Genomic DNA, 20,263 nt, shown 5'->3' with positions numbered 1-20,263 from the left:
AGATCTGGACTGGGCTTTGCAGGCTGTGGCTGGTTGGCTTAGACTGAGTCGGTTGAAGCTGAATCCAGCGAAGACAGAGGTCCTGCGCCTGAGTCGGGGCGGTTCGGGGGTGAGGATCCCACTTCTGACCTTCGGGGGGGCTCCATTGGTGCCAGTGCTGGAGGTTCGGAGTCTGGGTGTGCTCCTGGATCCCTCCCTTACTATGGAGGCCCAGGTAGCGGCCACTACTAAGTCGGCCTTCTATCACCTTAGGCTGATTAGGCAGTTGGTTCCCTTCCTTGACCGCACTGACCTGGCCACAGTGATCCATGCGATGGTTACCTCGAGACTAGACTACTGTAATGCTCACTACATGGGGCTGCCCTTGTCGCGGATCCGGAAGCTGCAGCTGGTGCAGAATGCCACAGCCAGGCTGTTGATGGGTCTCCCTAGATGGGAGGATATACAGCCTGTGCTAAGGACACTGCACTGGCTGCCAATAGCATACCGAATCCGCTTCAAGGTGCTGGTTCTTTAAAGCCCTATATGGCCAGGGTCCGACATACCTACGGGACCGCCTTTCCTCGTATATACCCCAGAGAGCACTACAGTCTGGGTCTCAAAATTAATCGACCCTCCCTGGCCCGAGGGAGGCCAAGCTAGCTATTACCAGAGCCGGAGCCTTTTCAGTGGCAGCCCCTACCTGGTGGAACAAGCTCCCGGAGGAGATCAGGGCCCTGCAGGACCTTTTGCAGTTCCGCAGGGCCTGCAAGACAGAGCTCTTCCGCCAGGCATTTAATTAGGGGCCAATGCTACTGCAGGCCGCTATTGCAGGTCGTTACTACAGAGCTCTGGTCTGTGGATTCAACATCCAGCTGATTATGAGCAGAAACATTGTGGAACATCTGGGCAGTGGAAATTTACTCTGACAATATACCATCTAGGTTAATTTTTAACTGCTGCCAGCACTTTGTATTTATATTGTTTTTATTTGAGTGGTTGAATATTGTGTAATTTTATTGTATTTATGTTTTTATAGAAGCTGCCCTGAGCCCACTTTGCGGGGAGGGCGGGGGATAAATTTGATAATAAATAAAAAATAAAGTATACAGTTCATTCACACAATAGTGTGTTGTCCTATTTCAAAAAGGCTGTTTCCAGATTTTGGTGATGTTTTCCCACAATTCCATTTACCCAAGGTTTTTGACTGTTTACCAGCTTCACAAATAATAATTTAAAATTTCTGTTCTTTAAGTTGGGAGAAGTGGATCATTGCATATTCCCCTCTAATTAGATAAATCATGTAAACCATGTAGAGAGCAGAAAAGTCCCATTTCACTGCTGAGCAATGAATTAATCTGCTAATAATTTGTCCCCAACTCTATAAAGTGGCCAGGATAAAACTAGACAGAACACTTGGGTTTTATGAGAGGAGCTGAAGAAATTAACAGAAAGATATTCATCTTGGAGTCTTGACTCAGATGGCCCATCCTAGCCCAATCTCATCAGAATCTAAGCAGGGTCAGCCCTGGTTACTACTTGGATGGGAGACCACCGATTAATGTCTATGGTTGCTATGCAGAGGCAGGCAATGGCAAACCACCTGTGTTAGTCTCTTGCCTTGAAAACCCTACAGGGGTCACCAGAAGTGCAACTTGGTGGCACTTACCACCACCATTCCTTTGGAAGTAACGGAAAGATAAATAGAGGTACTAAATGACAGATGAGCAGCTAGATTAGAGTCCAATAGCGCCTTAGAGACCAACAAGATTTTTGGGATATGAGCTTTTGAGAGTCAAGCTCCCTTCGTCAAATATTAGCTGGAATGGAGAACTCTATGGACTTATATCCCAGTCAGATGGTGGGAGGGGTGTTGCAAAGAAGAAACTCAAGGATATTTACCTCCGCATCCTGAGTTCCTTCTTTGCAACACCCCTCCCAATTTCTGACTGGGATATAAGAACTCCATTCCAGGTCATATCTGACAAAGGGAGCTCATACTGGTCTCTAAGGTGCTTTTGGACTTGAGTCTAGCTGATCCACTGCAGACCAGAATGGCTACCCACTGAAACTATCTAAATGACATACACTTTCTTAAAAAGCTATAAACTGCTTGAGACTGCAAAAACAATACAGTGCAATTCCAAATAAATAAAAACTTTTTCATATGCATATGATATTCAAGAAAACATCAATGTAACCATCATATTAGAATAAACAACTGAAATTGATACACTGATGCATCTTCTTGTTGTATTACTGTAATCAATGTAGCAAGTTAATTAAGCTCCAAGCACAGGCGGAAATTATTAAGAACAAATTACATAAGGATTTTTTTCTTCCACTCCAGAACAAAGATCAATAAGTCACAGTTTCCTTACTTTTGCAGTAAAGTATTTTCCCCAAAGCATGGAAAAGGAAGATGGATGCATCTTTGCCACCGACAGCCTGTATCTCCTGGCCTTCTAAAGAGTTACCAAATTTCTTTTTCACTTTAGATAATAAATCACATTTTGATGTAGAATTTCCTTTTCTCTGTGACCACAAGTTGTTCTTCAATGGACACTCTAGCAATTTAAAAAACCAGCAATATGATGAATTAGATAGTGTATTTTTCTATTTAAGAAAGCACTAAGATTAGCTACAAAGAACTTCAACCCTTTATTATCAGATTTATTATGTTCTATAATGTGGGGAAATGAAGGTAAATCTTAAGAATATTAAAAAATAAAATAAATGAGTCATAACATAGTAACACTGTGAACAATCCTAATGTTTTATTAAGTACTAAGGTGTCACAGTGTTGTTATGAAAACCTTCATGCAAAACAATCTATGGATAATTCAGTTATGTAGAAGATGAACACTTTATTGAAAAGAAACAATGTCTAATGTGAATGTAGTCTATAAAATACATAATGCTGTTTTTTGTGCACTAATCTCCAATTTTGTAATTCAGTTTATATGTGTTATACTGTTGTTATTGCATTGTTTTAATTCCGTGATCTACCTTGATTCTTAGTAAGAAAGGCAGACTATAAATAAACAAATAAAATAAATCACCAAACTATTTGACTTTTATCCTGCCTTTCCCCCAAGGAGCTAAAGGCAGCATATGCATTTCCTTTCCAGTTTTATTATCCCGACAATCCTGTGAGTTAGGTTAGGCTGAGAGAAAGTGTTTGAGCCAGTATTTTGTCAAAACTGAAAGTCAAATTTACTCACAACTAGGAATGGGCACAAACTGGTTCACAAACTAAAGCTCATGATGAATTTTGGCCGGTTCATGCTTCACAAAGTCACCTGGCAAGAATTTTCCACGAACTTTCAAGCTGTTCCTGGAGGTTTGTGTGGGTTTGTGAGTGGAGACATTCCCAGACTGTCTCAGCACAATCAAAATGTTTACAGAACTTCAAAGCAACAACTTGGCATGTAAAAGAGCATCCGGGGAACGTCCCCTGTGACTTTGATCTCTGTAGCTTGCACAACATCTGTTCTATAAACTCCTGAACCTCAGTCATTTTGATAGGTGCAGGTTCAGGAGCGTACAGAACGGATCCTGTGCAAGCTAGAGACACCAAAACTTACAGCAGATCCCCCCCGGATGCTCCTTTACATGCTCTCAAAATTTAGTGTCTCTAGCTTACACAGGATCCGTTCTATACACTCCTGAACCTACACCTGTCAAAATGACCACCTGTCATTTCTCCTGGGGGCACCTTCTTTGGGAGGCTGTAGCTTGGACCCTGTAAATCCAACTCTCACCAAACATGGAGGGCAGGTAGAGGAGAGTCAGCCAGAGATCCCCTGCAAGTTAGGTGTTTCTAGCATGCTGGGGGGGGGGAGGGTTCTACACCTCACAAGTTGAACTGGTTTATGAGGAGGCTAAAAATTCATGACGGCCCATGATTCGCAAATGGAGCACATCATGAACTGAACCACATTTTCCTGGTTCATGCCCATCCCGACTCACAACTAACCGATACTAAATAGAAACATTTTTAATTGATTTGATTTATATCCCGCCCTCCCCTGGGATAAATGAATACACTCTATTATTAGAACAATTAAGTCTGAGTGCCATTTTTAATTAATTATACATTCAAATGTTTTACTAATCCAGTAATTTATAGTATGTACTTCGGTCTGCAAGCTTGCAACTTGTTCCCTCATGTTTCAGCTCCATAGAAGAATAGCTCCACAAATCTGTTCTTTTACCCCTTAATCTGCTGCTGCTTTTTTTGAACCTGACGTTGGCAAAGTAATTTAATACAGAAGGCCTTCTCACATCTTCTTTCCTTTCTAATCAATTTTATATATATATACTCCTAATAGCACTCAATTATAGGGAAATGGAAATAGAAAACAATTATCTCTGCTTTGTTTCTCTGTACCAGGAAAATAACAAGATTTTCTCAAGAACTTTCACCACCTTTTCCAGCTGGGGACAGTTCATACCAGTTCACAGCACCTTCAATCAGATAGAACTATGAAATAGCATGCAGCAACAATTTAGAGAGAATACTAACGGGTTCTACCCACATATTGGAAGTCCAAAATTTTATTGTGAAGACACTTATAAACAGTAACACCACAAAAGAGTAAAAGAACTGCTTCTTCATAGATTCCAAAAACAACGTTTTGTCAAACAATAAGCTAATTATTAGTCAAAAGAATTCAGTCGTGTTCCCACAACTATGTTTTGATACCCTAACTAGCATAAAGAAAGTGCACTGAAAAACACACTAAGACCAAGCTCTCACCAGTTTTATATCAAGCTAGTCAGAGAATTTTGTGAGTAGAAAGAATTTTGCTTCCCACATGTGGTGATGTTACTGCATTACATACGAACACTACTGATCTAAACTGTCCTTTCTGTCAATGTTGATGATCTGGTTGAGAGAAAAGGCAAGTACCAGCACTGTTTGAGATGACAGCATGGATGATCTGTTCAGAAGGAGGAGAGAATGCTCTAGCATAGCAGTTCCTCTTGTATTTTTTCAAACTTGGATTACAACTCCATTACATTAAACTCCATGTATAATAAGATCTTATTTCATTCCAATTGCTTATTATTATACTAGCTGAAAGACTACTCAACCAGCATTGAAACAAAACTGTCCTGTGAGAGGGCAGACATACTTTGGCTGGAAAATTCTACATTTACCTTTCAAAGAAGAAAACTGAAGACTGTTTATTGCACTTCTAATATCACCTGAACATCCTTTGCAAATCAATTCCATTGAGGACTTGTCTGGGACATCAAATTTTTCTCCATTCTACAAGGAAAAGGTTTAGTTTGCATAATCATCAAAACTGTACTACTAGTCGAGATTCAGTGCAGCTAGTTTGTGGAGGGTCAACTTTTATCACTAACAATCCTATAAGTCTTCATGTGATTACTATAGCTTTAAGTCTTTAAGGATATGTGCTTTCCAAAAAGTCAGACTTCTGGTATTTCCCCACATAAAAGAGTCCACTCTGTCGTGTCAAATGAACACTGAATCTATGTACAAAGACTTCCTTCTGCAATAGTGTTTCACAATTCCATATATATCTCCATGGGCCATACACAGCAGCCCTGACAGCAAAACAGCTATGAAGGCTGTATATATACATCAAATAATCCACAGATTTATTCATCAGAGCCTGTACATCAGCAAACCTGACATTTTGTTTTGGCCATTTTCAGAAGGAGTACAATAATAACTTTTCCAATTCAGATATAGACTTTCCCCAGATTTTCACACTATCAATACAATAGAGCTTTTAAATTTTATCTTACCGTATTTGCCTCTATTGTAGTTATTCGGTTTAGAACTTTCAGCATAATTGTTGGAGCCACTGGGTTAAAACTAAAAAAAATAGGTAAGAAGAAATGGTCAAGATTAATTTCATAGTAAAATCTTTTATTATGATCAATACAGTTAACGACCTTTTTACCTAATATTCGCTATATGTAGCTCTTCATGAATCTCTTTTGGGAAGAGAGATCTTTGACTGCTGGCTGCACTTGCACCATCTGATATAATAAACACAAGAGGGCATCTGCTTGTCTGCACAAACGTCCTAGGATGGAAAATAAAAAGTTACAGAGAGTTGCACTCAGATTTAAGAGCCTGAACAACAGGAAATCAGTAACTGGAGAGTCTTGTGTCAAATCCTGCTACTACCGAGCCATATAATGTGCTGCTCTATCCCAGTTACCAGCTCAAAAGCAGAAGACTGGAGTAGCCCTGGAGAGCAGGCTGTTCTGGAGACAGAGAACTGAAGTCTTACAGTGCAGTCCTAAGCAGAGTTACACTCTGCTAAGTCCACTGAAGTTTAGAAGGGTTTGGAAGGGTGTAAACTGTTCAGGATTACACTGTCAATCTGCCTCCCCCTCCCATGCTATCAATATGAGCTCCTTTACACTCACCTCAGAATTTCGTGTAAACTGCTAGGATAACGATAAAAATGGTTTGGCACATCCTGTTGAAAAGCAATACAATATGGTTATTTTAGCAAACTTTGTGCATTAGTACACTGGCCAATCTTCTATCAAAATTACAATGGTTCACATACTCGTTTGATTTTACATTTAGACATATGTGGATAAATAAGCCAAGATTTAAAGAACTACTTATGTTGAAGCTAAGAATTTCAGAGTGGCTAGTGGGCCCATGCTGTATTACTATGCTCTGAAATTATCCTCAGTTTCAAGAGTTGTTTGCTGTACAGGACGATGCAGGAGATGCTATTTGGTAACCCAAGTCCAAAACCCACTCAGGAACCGAGAAACAGCTTAAGTACATGCAAGTGAACCACTTTTCTTGCTTCCTTCTCTCCTTCCCATCTACCAGCCAACCTATGGTTATCTGCTCCCCATCTTCAGCTTTTCCTTCCCTCTGGCAGCCTATCCCCAGGAAAACCCTTGCTGAGTTGCACAGTGCCAGTCATTGTGTCATACCCGGTTGTATGGTTCCAGGTGGACTCAGCTGTAGCATGCCGGCTAGGCCCCTGGGGGAGGCTCATTTATGATTTCCTCTTTCCTTCCTAGCAGCACGCATGTCTTCAGCTTTCTCTGCTTCCTTCTCACCTTCCCACCCACCAATTTTTAATCTACCCCCAATTTCCAGCTATTTATTATTTATTTACTTCTTTTATTTCCCCCCCCCCATTATCCACGATAGCATCCAAAGCAGCTTACATCACTCTCCTGTCCTACACTTTATCCTAACAATCATGTGAGGTAGGTTAGGCTGACACTGTATGACTGGTCAAAGACACTCTGCTTCCACAGCAGAGTGGAAATTGTAGTCTTGGTCTCTCAGATCTTCAGCTGAGACTCTTAACTACTTCACCTCACTGTTTTTTGTGGAGTGCTGCTGGGCCTGTGGAGTCATGCATACAACATGAATTACAGTAAGTGGCCTCATGGTTGCTGGCAGGCCTGGACCTAATAAGTCCGCCCCCAAAGGCCAAAATAACCATGGACAGCACCCTGTCCCCTCCTGCTTTCTGACAAAAACCAAGGCTTGAAGGCTGGCCATGGCCACAAAGAGCATTCATTTCTTAAAGCTACAGGTGCTGCTTCTATCATTTTGGAAAGTTTTTTAAAATTTCAATTTTTTCTTTAGTTTGCAGAAATATCTTGTCTATATATGGCCCCAGTCTCCAGACTTAAGCATCCACAGATGGGGCCTAGTTAATAATTAGATATATTGATGATGGATCCTGGCCCTTGGATCCTGGCCATGGTGGCTAGACACAAGATGGATCTGTCCTAGACTCGAGCCAAATTAATTTCAGTCAAATTATTATGAATGGATTATCATGAATGGATTATCATCATGAATGCCTTAGGGCAAAGTAAAGCACTGTACAGTGAAAGGAAAACAGAGATCTAATACACACCATTAGATAAGGATCTGACATTTTCAAGGTGAAATTAAACTGAATTTTTTAAAGTCGATTTAAGAAAAAAAGTGAGTAAAGTTTAAAATATTCAGCCCTGAAAACCAAGGTGTGTGGGTGGTCTGGTCTACAATTAGATAATAACATCTAATATGATTACAGAAACATTCATTTTAAAAAGCAAAAGCTTCCTTCATCAATTTCAGTAGTACTTACAAATAGGAAATGAAGGACAGAATTTAAATAATTAAACAGAGAAACACCATTGGTTGAGCTTAACCATTTCTACTTACTTCTACAAGAATAAGTCTTTTATCTGTTTTCATGATGTCACCAACCATCTGAAGCTTGGTATATTTGTTTGCTCTTAGTAGAAACTCTTGAAAGAGAGATGTTTGGCTCTCATATGGCAATACCTGAAAATCTGATTAAAACAGGTTAGTTTTCTTCTGTGTTGTTACTTTTATCATTGTATTTTGTATCTGTTAACTGGAGTTTATGATTGAAGCAAGCCTTCTTGAACACTTGCAAGTAAGATACTATATAAACATATTTAATATTCTTTAAGCTTTACCTTTGTTCAAAGCATCTTGGAAGTTGTCTTTCCTGAAGTCCATTAATACAGGGTTTATCCATTCCTGCACTTGAATGCCAAGGTCTTTAGCTAGTATTTCCAAAGTTGCAGACTTTCCACAGCCTGAGGGACCGGTTAATAATAAAACAGAGCCACCCTACAATAAAACACCATACCAATTTGCCATTTTATGAGTGGAAAATACCGTATGTATAAAGAAGTACACTTTAGGATCCAACCCAGTAAATCTCTCTGCTGCCTGTGACACTAGAGTAACTGGTCTATGTAAGTGATCTTTTGTCTTTTGGTTCCAAGAAACCACTCCCTATCTTTGCATTATGAAAATGCAAATGCAGAAAAGCATGTCCAGCTGTTTAAGGGGAGTTGGGGAGAAAAGTAATTAAACAATGAATTTTTCTCAGTAGCATCTTAGACAACATGAAGGTCATATTAGTATTGTTTTCAATATACACACTCCATTCACTCATTCTCTTCTATTAATTCCCTGCAGATCACTGTGCTACATTTATACACGTCGGTTATCACATTATTGTCCTATGTAACAACAATGCAACAAAATTAAAATATACTGAATTTTGCTATTCCCATGACTCATTTCTGACTTTGCTTCCAAACTCTTTGAGAGGAACTATTTATCCAAATAAAACCTGTTTTATTTTAACAGGTAGGAATCTATGACATAACGTATACAAAATACAAAGCCTTCAGAACAAACATTTGCAGGTTTAAAGAAAAAATCAGCTGCTACCTGCTTGGTTTGCCTTTGAAATACTTGGGCTTTTAACCAGACTTCAACTTCTTCAATTTTCTTCTTGTGTACAGCAAGCTCATTCTAATGAGGAAGAAAAACATCAGAAGTATGCACATCTGATTAAAATACAAAATTGCATAGTAAAATATAATATAAACCTTTCAAAAGGCACTGAATTTTAAAATAAAGATTTTTCTGTTCATAGAGATTCAGGGTTCCTAATACATGTGGAGCAGTTTAGACTGGAGTCTAGCAAGCTGAGATTCACCCAGACATCACCTGAAATTGATTGAGATCAGGCCTAGGAGAGCCCCAATGTGTGATGACAACTTCATTTTCAGCAGAGTCCAGGATATGAAGCCAGCTGTAGCTTTTAAACCACAATTCTTGGTAAAACCTGACCATTCTTGGTAAAGTGGGGGGTGTAGGAGGGATGCTGTGATGGACTCCAGGCTTGGGATCAGCCTGCAAGACGAGACACCTGCAGTCACGTGACTAGCAGGGATGATGTAATCCTGATGTAGAACTCAGGGGAGGGTTCTAATGAAAAAAACCCTTCTTGACGGTTGGATTTTGGCAGTTGAGACCGGCAGTTGGTATTTAGGCAGTTGATTCTGTCCCAAGAGGCTGAGAAATCTGGTTGAACATTGCTGAGTCCGAGGAGCAAATGAGCCTTCTCTACAGATCCCAATATTAGGGGAACCTGAGAAGAGCCAAACGTAATTATATACTACAGTGACAACTAAGGAGTCTTAAAAGAAAAATAAACTCCTTGTGGTGAAACAAATGATACACATTCATCTCACTAAGAGTTTATACCCTGCTCGAGAGGGAGTTCGGTTTAGTGGATTTTAGTGTGTGTCAGAAGTGTTTATTGGACTAGTGGCTGTCCAAAATCTGAAACAAGGCACAGCGGAGAGGTTTCTCTGTGAAGGGGGAGAATACCTGAGAGATCCACCCAAAAACTGGCAGTCTAAAACAGCACAGGGGTTGAGTTGAGAGTGAAAGTGTATTTTGTACTGTAACATCTGAACTGACTGTTTATAAAGGAATTAAATGAAAGCTGAAATATACCATCTGCAACTATGTATCCACAAACATCAAATTTTTCCTGTGTACATATTTTCCCTGACTGCCTGTCTTTGTAAATAAAATCTTCAGTTTTACTGTTCCAAATTACATGTGTCTGACAGGATCTAAGTTAAACATTAAGCTCTATCCTATAAAAAAGAGAGAGAAAAGCCCCAGAGACAATAAGTGACTTAGTCTGTGACAGAAGAGCAAACTGTGTGTATTCCTGGGAAACAGAGGCTGGCAGTCAGTGTCAGTGGAAAATAAGACTGCTCCAGCCTGTGAAAGGTTAAAGAAACCAAACCCCACATATTCAGGAATAAGGGACTTCCTCACAGAGGCCATGCTTGCAGACTTCAGACTGGTATAATGCCATAGACTCCACCCTCCAAACCAGCCATTTCCTCCACGAGAACTACCATTGCCAGCTTCCAGGTGAGGGCTGGAGATCACCCAGAATTACAACTGTTGTCCAGGTGACAGAGATTAGTTCCCCTGAATAAAATGGCTGCTTTTGAGGGTTGAGTCTATGGCATTATACCCTGTTGAGGCTGCTTCCCTCCCCAAGTCTCACTGTCCCAAGGCTCCACCCCAAGATCTCCAGGAATTTCCCAACCTGGAGCTGGCAGCCCTAAGGTGAATTGATCTCTGTAGCTGGGAGATCTGTTGTGATTCCTGTAGAGCTGCCACTGCTGCTATAGGGGGAGAGGAAGCAGGTGGGTGGCTGGGAGCACTGCCACCACCACTGCTGCTGCTGTGTGGGGTGGGGCAGAAAGCAGGCAGAAGGCTGGGAGAGTGATGGAGGCAGAAAGAGAGAGTGATGGGGTGGGGGGCAGAAAGAGAAAGAGTGAGGTGGGGAGGCAGAAAAACAAAGAATGATGAGGTGGCAGAGAGAGGCAGTAACATGCATGGCGGAGAGACAGAGTTAAGGAAAGGGGGGGCAGAAGGGGAAAAAAGTGTTAGAGTAGTAGGGGGTGAAGGGAGAAATGAAGGTGTGAGGAATGGGATAACCACTTGTAATAATTTACTTGGAATCCAGTCCCATTGATTTCAATCAAGTTCCCCCCCCCCAAGTTCTCTTAGATCATGACATAAAACACTACACTTTCTTCTTACCAGTAATATCCTTGCAATATTCTTCATAAGCTGGGAGTTTCGTTGCTGCTTCAACATGCAACTTTTAAAATTATTATAATAAAGGGAATTAGAAACTGGATTTCACCTGAGTTTTTGGTTTGTATTTATCCACCCATGGTTCAATTTCTTTGCAATTTTGTCTTGAAACGTGATCTCTCTCATCTCTAGAAGAAGGCTTCCCTTTTTTTCTCCCACTCTTGCCACTTTCTAGGAGAGAAAAATGCTCTTTTCTTTTCTGATGGTGATTCGTTTCTGTGGGCGTCTTCTTGTGAAGGATAATAGATGAGGAACTTTTATTCTTGCAGAAATCAGTAAAAGATGGCTCCACCCAGTCAATCCCCTGAAAATGCAAACATTATTTCACCATAGAAACTATATGTTAGTAACTTCAGCACTGCTCATCTTAGCTACAGGTCCTGATAATCCTCCACAACACCAATAAAAAGGTACCTTTCAGCATCTACATTTGTTTTGTCAAATAAAAATTTAGGCATTTCACATAAATACAAGAAAATGGGTTATCAACATAAAACTATTTTAAAAACCTTGTCATTTACATGGATGTGGGGTGTGGCTTGATTATCTCCAGTGTTTTATCACCTATCCCAAGCCCGCCAGCTGCCCCCATCTGTTCTGCTGACACTGTGATTCATCTGACAGTCACCTCCACATTAGACTACTGCAATGTGCTCTGCATAGTGCTACCTTCGGCAGCTTCAGGAGGTCCAAAATGAGACTGCCAGATTGCTGACTGCATCCCCCTGGTTTGCACATATAACATCAATACTTTGGCACCTGCACTGGCTTCCAGTCAGCAAATTCAATGTGCTGGTTTTGACCTAAAAGTCCTAAATCTTACCTGCAGCAGGACCACCTCCCCCAGTATGACCTCCCTCCCTTGCCTCCTTATCATCATTGCAAGGCCTTCTACAAGTGCCTGGCCCGCAAGTTGCCTACTTGTCAACCACCAGGGCAAGGGTATTATCAGTGGTTGCCCCTTCTCTCTGGAATCAGCTCCCTGGGGAAGTTCATGCTCTGTGAGATCTTCCAGTATTCCATAGGGCATGTAAGGCTGCTTCATTTTGTGTGGCCTTTGGTTAATGGTATGAACTGGATAGATGTTTTTGACTCCTCCAAGAAATATGTTGTTAAATTGATGTTTTAATTGTTATATTTATTGCATTTATATATATTTGTATTTATTGTACTTTATAATGTTGTCAACCACCCCAAGTCCCTTGTGGGAAAAGGATGTGGGGGTATAAATTAAATAAATATATAAATGCATGAAACCATTTATGAACATTTAGAATAAAAGCATTCTGCAATCCTTTGACAATTTAATGTCAATATATTCATTTAGCACGAATATATAATGTCAATATATTCATTTAGCACCAAACTTATTTACCATAAGTAAGCTCAGTATGCCACACTGTAGATCCCTAATTTCAACAGCCTCAAATCAGTTGAGCAAGACTGGCCATTTTATCCCACCTTTACAAAATGCAAGCTGAGTGATGTTCAGAAGTCACAGTTCAGCAGCCAGTGAAGTACTACCCATTCAGTCACACCAGGTCACAGTCTATATAAGCATAAAAGACACGAACCCTGTCCACTCATACATGTCTGTACGCAGAAGAGTCATGTCCAAAGACTTTTGTTAATATTTTAAAGTTATGATCACCCACTTTAGCTGAAGCGACCTTTCTTTTGGAAGTTTTCTTTGACATCATCAATCTTTGCCGTTTCCATCCGAAGCATATCACCATTGATCCTTTACAGAAAAAAGCAGAAAAATACTTTTGTAAATAAACTTGGCAGGATTAAAGTTTTAAACCATTTAGATCAACCTGAACAGATTTGCACACAATTACTGAAGAGCTAACTCCTGTTCTGTTTGCCTATACCACCTGTCCTCCTTCCCCCACAATGAAGCAAGTTTTATTTCCTTTTCTTCTAACCTTAAAAATGGTCCTGTATGTCGAGGAGAGAGACTGTTCCACCTGTGTAATAATAATAATAATAATCTGTTGCCAAGTCGCAACTGACTTACATTTACCCCTTCATGGAGTTTTCAAGACTAGAAACAAGCAGAGGTGGTTTGCTGTTGCCTTCCTCAGCATAGCAACCCTTGTCGTCCTTGGTGGTTCCCCCATACAAATACTAACCATGGACAGCACTCCTTAGCTTTCAAGTTCTGAAGAGCTCAAGGCTAGTCTGGGCTACTCAGGTTGCCACAATACTAACACAGAGGAGTCCTCTATTGGCTGCCTGCCCAGCTGTAATTTGTACTCTTCCAACAACAGCTATTTAAGACTATTTAGCTGCCACAGAGCTTTAATACAGTGCACCCAGATGGAGACACAGAGAGGCAAAAAAATAATAGCTGAGCTGTATTGCTCTGCTCATTTGGAGACAACTGCTACTTTCCCAAAACAAGAGGCATACTGTATGGCTGAATTAAGGATGAATTGTATGTACTTTCCTAAGTGAGGAGAAAACACATGAGCTAAAAGGGAAATTCTTTCATGAGTATTGTGTCAGGGTTTTAAAATTAATGTGACACATTTGCACGAACAGGTTTCTGGATCTATAGTCTGTGTACAAGTTGTACAGTACAACTTAAAAGAAAGCAATAATAATACATTAGTAGTTAACAGGGGTCATTTCGTAGAAAAAGAGCTAGGGGAACTCATTAGCATAACTCATTAGCATATGCCACACCCCCTGACACCACCGGAAGTGTGTCATAAGGCCACACATCCCGCCCCCAACGGTCCCGGCCGCCACTGCCGGCCTTGCAGCTCCACTGCCGAGCCCCATGAGGGGCCCGGCGGTGGACCTGCAAGGCCGGTGGGAGTGCAAGGAAGCCCTGCGAAGGCCCTCCCTGGCCCCAGGCAGGCAGGGGTGGGGAGAGGCAGGGAGGAAGCAACTTACCCTCCCTCTTCTCCTGCCTCCTCCTGGCTGAATGAGGGCCGGAAGCGGGGCGGCCGGAAGCAGGGGGCGGGGCTTCATCATGTGACCCGCCCCCCGTACCTCACCCGGGAGAACTGCGTTCCCCCGCGTTCCCCCCCAAAATGACCTCTGGTAGTTAAACATTCACAAGTTAGGAGTATGTTTCAGTTATTTTACTGCCAACAATCTCTCATATATTTATTTACAAATTTGTACCCCATCTTTCCTCCCTCACGAGAGCCACCAAGGTGGCAAACAGATTCAAAACATACATCATAAAAACATGTCTTAAAAACCATTAAAACCACACAAAAACACATAATTAAAATAAAAGCTAAGATATAAAAACAATTAAAACATAGGGCAGGAAGGAGGGATCACTGAGGGAATGCCAGATGAAACAAAAAGATCCGCTGGCAGAAGACAGCAGCAGAAGTTGACAGACTTGTCTCCCTGGATAACAAGTTCCACTCCAGTCAACATCTTGGCCGCAGCAGTCTGCACCAGGATGTTTTCAAGCACCTTTCAAGGCTAACCTCACATAGAGTACATTGCAGTAATATAATCTAGATGAAACCAGGTCATGCATCATTTAAACCAGGTCTTGTCTGCCCAGGAAATGCTGCAATCAGATAACCAATCAAAGCTGATAAAAGACACTCCTGGCCACAGCCATCACCTGTTTTTCCAGCAGTAGGCCTGGGTCTAAGAGCGCCCCAAAATTACAGGCCTATTCCTTCAAGGGGAGTGCAGTCTCCTTCAGAACAGGTGACACCTTTAATCCCAGCTCACACATTCTGTACACCAGTAGCATTTCTGTCTTGTTCAGTTTAAGCTTCAATTTATTAGCCTAAAGTAATTCCAAAACTGCCATGACTTCCCTCCAAATTAAGGTTGCTGTTAATACAAGCAGCTAAAGATTCCATCTAAACCCACTGTGAGAAGAAGTTTCCAAATTCATATCTAAGACATCGCACATAAGAACACAAGAAGAGTCCTGCTGGATCAGACCAATGGTCCATCTAGTCCAGCATCCTGTCTCACACAGTGGCCAATCAGTTCCTCTGGACTGCCAACAGGACATAGAGACTGAGGCCTTTCCCTGATGTTGCCTCCTGGCTCTGGGATTCAGAGTGCCTCTCTAAATGTGGAGGTTCCCCTCAGTCACCATGGCTAGTAGCCACTGATTGACTTATCCCCCATAAATCTATCTAATCCCCTTTCACAACTGTTTATTCCTGTGGCCATCACTTCTTTCTCTGGCAGCAAATTCCATATTTTAATCACTCTCTGTATAGAATTTCCTTTTGTCTGTCCTGAACCTACTGCCCATCAGCTTCATTGGATGCCCTCGAGTTCTAGTATTCTCTCCACCCCATGCATTATTATACATATAAAAGGCAAGCCGTGCTGGCAACGACTCACCTATTCTCCCACTGGCCACTGGGAAAGCTGCCTTGGTGTCTTATTGGCCTGTGCCGCCGTCTCCTCCATTCTTACATTCCCACTTTTGATACATTGCACCTTGGGAGTTGTAGTTCTCAGTTGGCCTTACTGCAACCATAACAAATGGAATTAGAACTACAACTCCAAAGCTGGGAGTCCCAAGAGGCTGTGGGGCATTAGTAGGGAGTCAGTTAAACTGTTAATCAGTTAAAGTGTTAAATGGGAAGCAGCTTTGGAATTGAAAGGGGTTGGGGGGAAAGGGAAGACATGGACAGCTCTCTGAATTACAATTAATCTCCAGACTACAGAGATCAATCCCCATGGAGAAATGGTTGATTTGGAGGATGAGCTCTATGGCATTATACCTCACTAAAGTCCTTCAACAAACCTGGCCCTCCTTTAACTGTTGCCAACCTCCGGGCGGCACCTGGAGATCTCCAAGATCACTTCTCCTGGAGAAAATGGCTGCTTTGGGCAGTGGACTCTATGGCATTTTACCCTGCTGAAGTCCCTCCCCACCCCAGGGTCTACCCTTCAAATCTACAGGTATTTTCCCAACCCAGAGTTGGCAACCCTGTAACTGACTACGGAACCACTTTCCAGACCTTTGAAATCCAGAAAACATAGCATAGAAGAACTGCCGGTTTGGTGTAGTGGTTAAGAGCGCAGACTCTAATCTGGGAGAACTAGGTTTGATTTCCCATTCCTCCACATGCAGCTGCTGGTGTGACCTTGTGTCAGTCATAAATTCTTTCAGAGCTGTTCTCTCAAGGACAATTCTTGAGAGAGCTCTCTCAGCCCCACCTACCTCACATGGTGTCTGTTGTGGGGAAGGGAATTCTAAGCTGCTCTGAGACTCCTTTGGGTAGTGAAGGGCGGGGTATAAATCCAATCTCTTCTTCTTCTTCTTTTCTACCTTAGCTGCCGCTGTATAGCCCCAAATCAAAATAAGTCGAGGTGGAAGGAACCATAGCCCCAAATCAACATAAGTCGGGGTGGAGGGAACCATACCTGTTACCATGCAGCTGTCCTCCCATACTGCCCACTTGGGCAGCAAAATGGCTTGAGACAGCCCTGCCTTATAGGTAAGCAGAAGGAAATAAACATGGCTTGCCTCCCTCTATTTTTCCCTTCCCTCTGCTGCACCACCAGCCACGGCCTGGACCCTCACCTGGAACCTCTTTCTAGAGCTTGTTGTATTTCTTCCCACAACAGGCCTTACTCCTAGTAATTTTATAAACCTCTATCATGTCCCCCCTTAGTCATCTCTTTTCTAAACTGAAAAGTCTCAGACTCTTCAGCCTTTCCTCATAGGGAAAGTGCTCCAACCCCCGTATCATCTTGGTTGCCCTCCTCTGCACTTTTCCCAGCTCTGCAATGTCCTTTTTAAGATATAGGGACCAGAACTGTACACAGTATTCCAAATGAGGCCGCACCATAGATCTTTTACAGTATCAGCCATTTTATTCCCAATTCCTCTCTTAATAATCCTTAACATAGAGTTTGCCCTTTTTACCACTGCAGCACACTGGGTTGACACTTTCATTGAGTTATCCACTAGGACCCCAGGTTTTTCCCCTCTGTCTCAGCAAGTTCAGACCCCATTACTTGAAGTTGGGTTTTTTTGTCGCATTGTGCATCACCTTACACTTACCAACATTGAACTTGAGTTGCCACACTGTCACCCACTCACCCAATTTGTGGAGGTCCTCTTGGAGCTTCTCATATAACCACAGAAACTTTTTTACCCACTAAATATTGCTAGCAAATATGACAATTTCTAAGAAACTGTAGAGATTCAAAATAAATGTGGGATAATTTGCACATTTTCCGACAGAAATGTAACAAGGTTAAAACAAAAGATTAAAGAATTACAACACCTTCACCACAGATTACACAAAATGTAAAAAGTGCACTCCCCCAAAATATGCTTAAAATAATGGAACACACAGAGTTTTCCAGAATTGTCTAGCCCGTCCAAACCGGGGTGGGGAATGAAGTAAGGAGAGACCTTACAGCACTGGGAGAACGTGATTGGTCGTCTTTCTAAGGTCTTTCTCTTTTATAAGCCGGGCTCAGCTACACGAGCAGGGAAAGCAACAAACACTTTGTAAAGAAATGACACTGAGGCTGCAATGTTAAGCAAGCCTACTAGGTGTGCATTAGAGCTCAGGGGGTAAATATACTTAGGATTGCACTGCACATAAATTAAGACCGACCAGGTATGTGAGAAACACTGTCAGCGACCAAAGCGGAGCGGCTCTATCTGTGTGAGGCTCCGACACCTTGCAAGCGCTGCTCCTTCGATGATACTCGCATTTTTCCTCTACGCGACAACTGTGGCCCAACCCATCTATTCTGTTAAATTATAATGGAAAATACCTTTTCTTCCCACTCCTTTTTTAGGGCACTTCTATCTCCAGGGAGGGGGGACCTCCTTCACAACTCGGCCCTTAGCGGTTCACGAGCCGCCCGCAATAATATCCACTGTTTCATTCAGGCCCCCGGACATCGCTCAAAGATGACCGAAAAACTTAGAAGAAAGGCCCTCCCCCAAACCTTATATGACTCTCAACCCACAGAGAGTGCCTACGCATCGAAGGGGGAAAGGAAGAGTAGAGACTGGTGACGTCTTTACTACGCGCCCGCTTCAGCAGGGATGGTGAAAGCCCTTTCAGAGAACTCGCACGTGTTTTCTCTGTGACAACTTTCTGGACCCAGGACCAGTCAGGGAAGTGACTATGAGGAGACCTAATATTTTGCTTAGTGGTAAGAAGAAGGGGGATATGTGTGTGTTTAAAATGCGCTGTACTTGAACTTAGGCACGAATCATCTTTAGGTGAGTTGCATGTTATTGCTATTAGTAACTGGTGTTTCTTTTTGTCGTGTTCTTTCTAGGTACCCCAGGTGTTGGGAAAACCACACTAGGTAAAGAGCTTGCTGCAAAAACAAATTTGGTTTACGTTAATGTTGGTGATTTGGCCAAAGAAGGTAGGTTTTCCGAAATGTAAGCTGAATTATATATGGGGAAGAATGTGCTGCGTTAGTCATGTTCCTTTAATAAAAACTGCCTTTTAATAACAGCTGTGTTAGAACTGGTTGTATTTGTATATAAATGATCTGGAATTGGGGATGAGTAGCATAGTGGTCAAGTTTGTGAATGATCCCAAGTTATTCAGGATGGTGAAAAGCAAGGCAAATTGTGAAGAGCTACAGGAGGATTTCTCTAAATGGGCAACAGCATGCTAAGTGTTGATAAGGTAATGCACACTGGAACAAAAAAACATTCCAACTTTAAATATATGTTGATGGATGCTGAACATGCTGAGTTTGACAAGGGAAGAGATCTTTTGGTTGTAGTGGATAGCGCAGTGAAAACGTTGATTCAGTATGTGGCAGCAGTGAAAAAGCCAAACTCCTTGCTGGGAATTACTAGAAAAGGGACTGAGAATAAAATGGCCAGTATTGTAATGCCCTTGTGTACAGCAATGATGCACCCATATTTGAAAAATTATCTATGTTTCTAGAAATCTTTACCAAGCTTGTTCTCTGTGGCAGCTTGCCGTGTCCCTAGTCCAATTTTTTCTGTAATACGAAAACAGTATATTGTGATGATAGACCAGTCATGTCAAAGAGTTTGCTACCAGTTTTTATCCTGTAACTTTGATATTACAGACCAGCTTCTCACAAATTTAATTGTTTTGACAGATTTGGATCTAATTTAGCTTACTTACTTGACTTGCATTTAAGAAGGAAAAGTAAGAGCATTGTGTCAACTTTATTGCTTTATCAATAGTTCAGTCTTTTGCTAATAAAGCGTTTGAAATGAAACTTGTAAATAAACTAAACTTCAATAAAGTACATGTAATATGGTTGTGGGGCTGCAGTGGCTCAGAGGTTAAGCTGCTGAACTGCAGACCAGAAGTCTGCAGTTCAGCAGTTCGAAACCCTAGTGCCACATGATGGAGTGAGCTCCTGTCTCTGGCCCCAGCTCCTGCCGACCTAGCAGTTCAAAAGCAAGAAATTGCAAGTAGATAAATAGGTACCTCTACTGCAGAATATACAGTAGAGGTGAAGAATAGATTCAAGGGTCTAGATTTGATAGATAGAGTGCCTGAAGAACTATGGACGGAGGTTCGTGACATTGTACAGGAGGCAGCAATCACCACCATCCCAAAGAAAAAGAAATGCAAGAAAGCAAAGTGGCTTTCTGATGAGGCTTTACAAATAGCAGAGGAAAGAAGGAAAGCAAAAGGCAAAGGCGAAAAGGAAAGATTTACCCAACTGAACGCAGATTTCCAGAGAACAGCAAGGAGAGATAAGGAGGCCTTCCTGAATGAACAATGCAAAGTAATAGAGGAAAACAATAACCTCAGATATGCAGACGATACCACTCTGATGGCAGAAAGTGAAGAGGACCTAAAGAGCCTC

At 41.8% G+C, this 20,263-nt stretch overlaps 2 protein-coding genes across 2 annotated transcripts in view; one reads left to right on the top strand and one right to left on the bottom strand.

Annotated features, from left to right (window-relative positions):
• Positions 1-18,395, bottom strand: part of RAD17 (RAD17 checkpoint clamp loader component) — a 29,694-nt gene extending 11,299 nt beyond the window's left edge. The window contains 12 exon segments of the mRNA XM_015413960.1: positions 1,649-1,659; positions 2,361-2,546; positions 5,146-5,257; positions 5,764-5,833; positions 5,922-6,047; positions 6,397-6,449; positions 8,168-8,298; positions 8,449-8,605; positions 9,218-9,301; positions 11,514-11,768; positions 13,120-13,205; positions 18,215-18,395. Coding sequence (XP_015269446.1) covers positions 1,649-1,659; positions 2,361-2,546; positions 5,146-5,257; positions 5,764-5,833; positions 5,922-6,047; positions 6,397-6,449; positions 8,168-8,298; positions 8,449-8,605; positions 9,218-9,301; positions 11,514-11,768; positions 13,120-13,200 — 1,266 coding nt within the window. The 5' untranslated portion in view covers positions 13,201-13,205; positions 18,215-18,395.
• Positions 18,396-18,526: 131 nt separating this feature from the next.
• The window catches only part of AK6 (adenylate kinase 6), an 8,966-nt gene continuing 7,229 nt past the window's right edge, over positions 18,527-20,263 (top strand). Inside the window, exons 1-2 of the mRNA XM_015413968.1 lie at positions 18,527-18,601; positions 18,731-18,823. Coding sequence (XP_015269454.1) covers positions 18,574-18,601; positions 18,731-18,823 — 121 coding nt within the window. The 5' untranslated portion in view covers positions 18,527-18,573. The remainder of the gene's footprint in view (positions 18,602-18,730; positions 18,824-20,263) is intronic.

The sequence above is a fragment of the Gekko japonicus genome, unplaced genomic scaffold, assembly GCF_001447785.1.
Source record: "Gekko japonicus isolate JY-2015 unplaced genomic scaffold, Gekko_japonicus_V1.1 scaffold1923, whole genome shotgun sequence".
In the NCBI taxonomy this organism is placed as follows: Eukaryota; Metazoa; Chordata; class Lepidosauria; order Squamata; family Gekkonidae; genus Gekko; species Gekko japonicus.
This window is presented reverse-complemented; position numbering and strand designations above follow the sequence as displayed.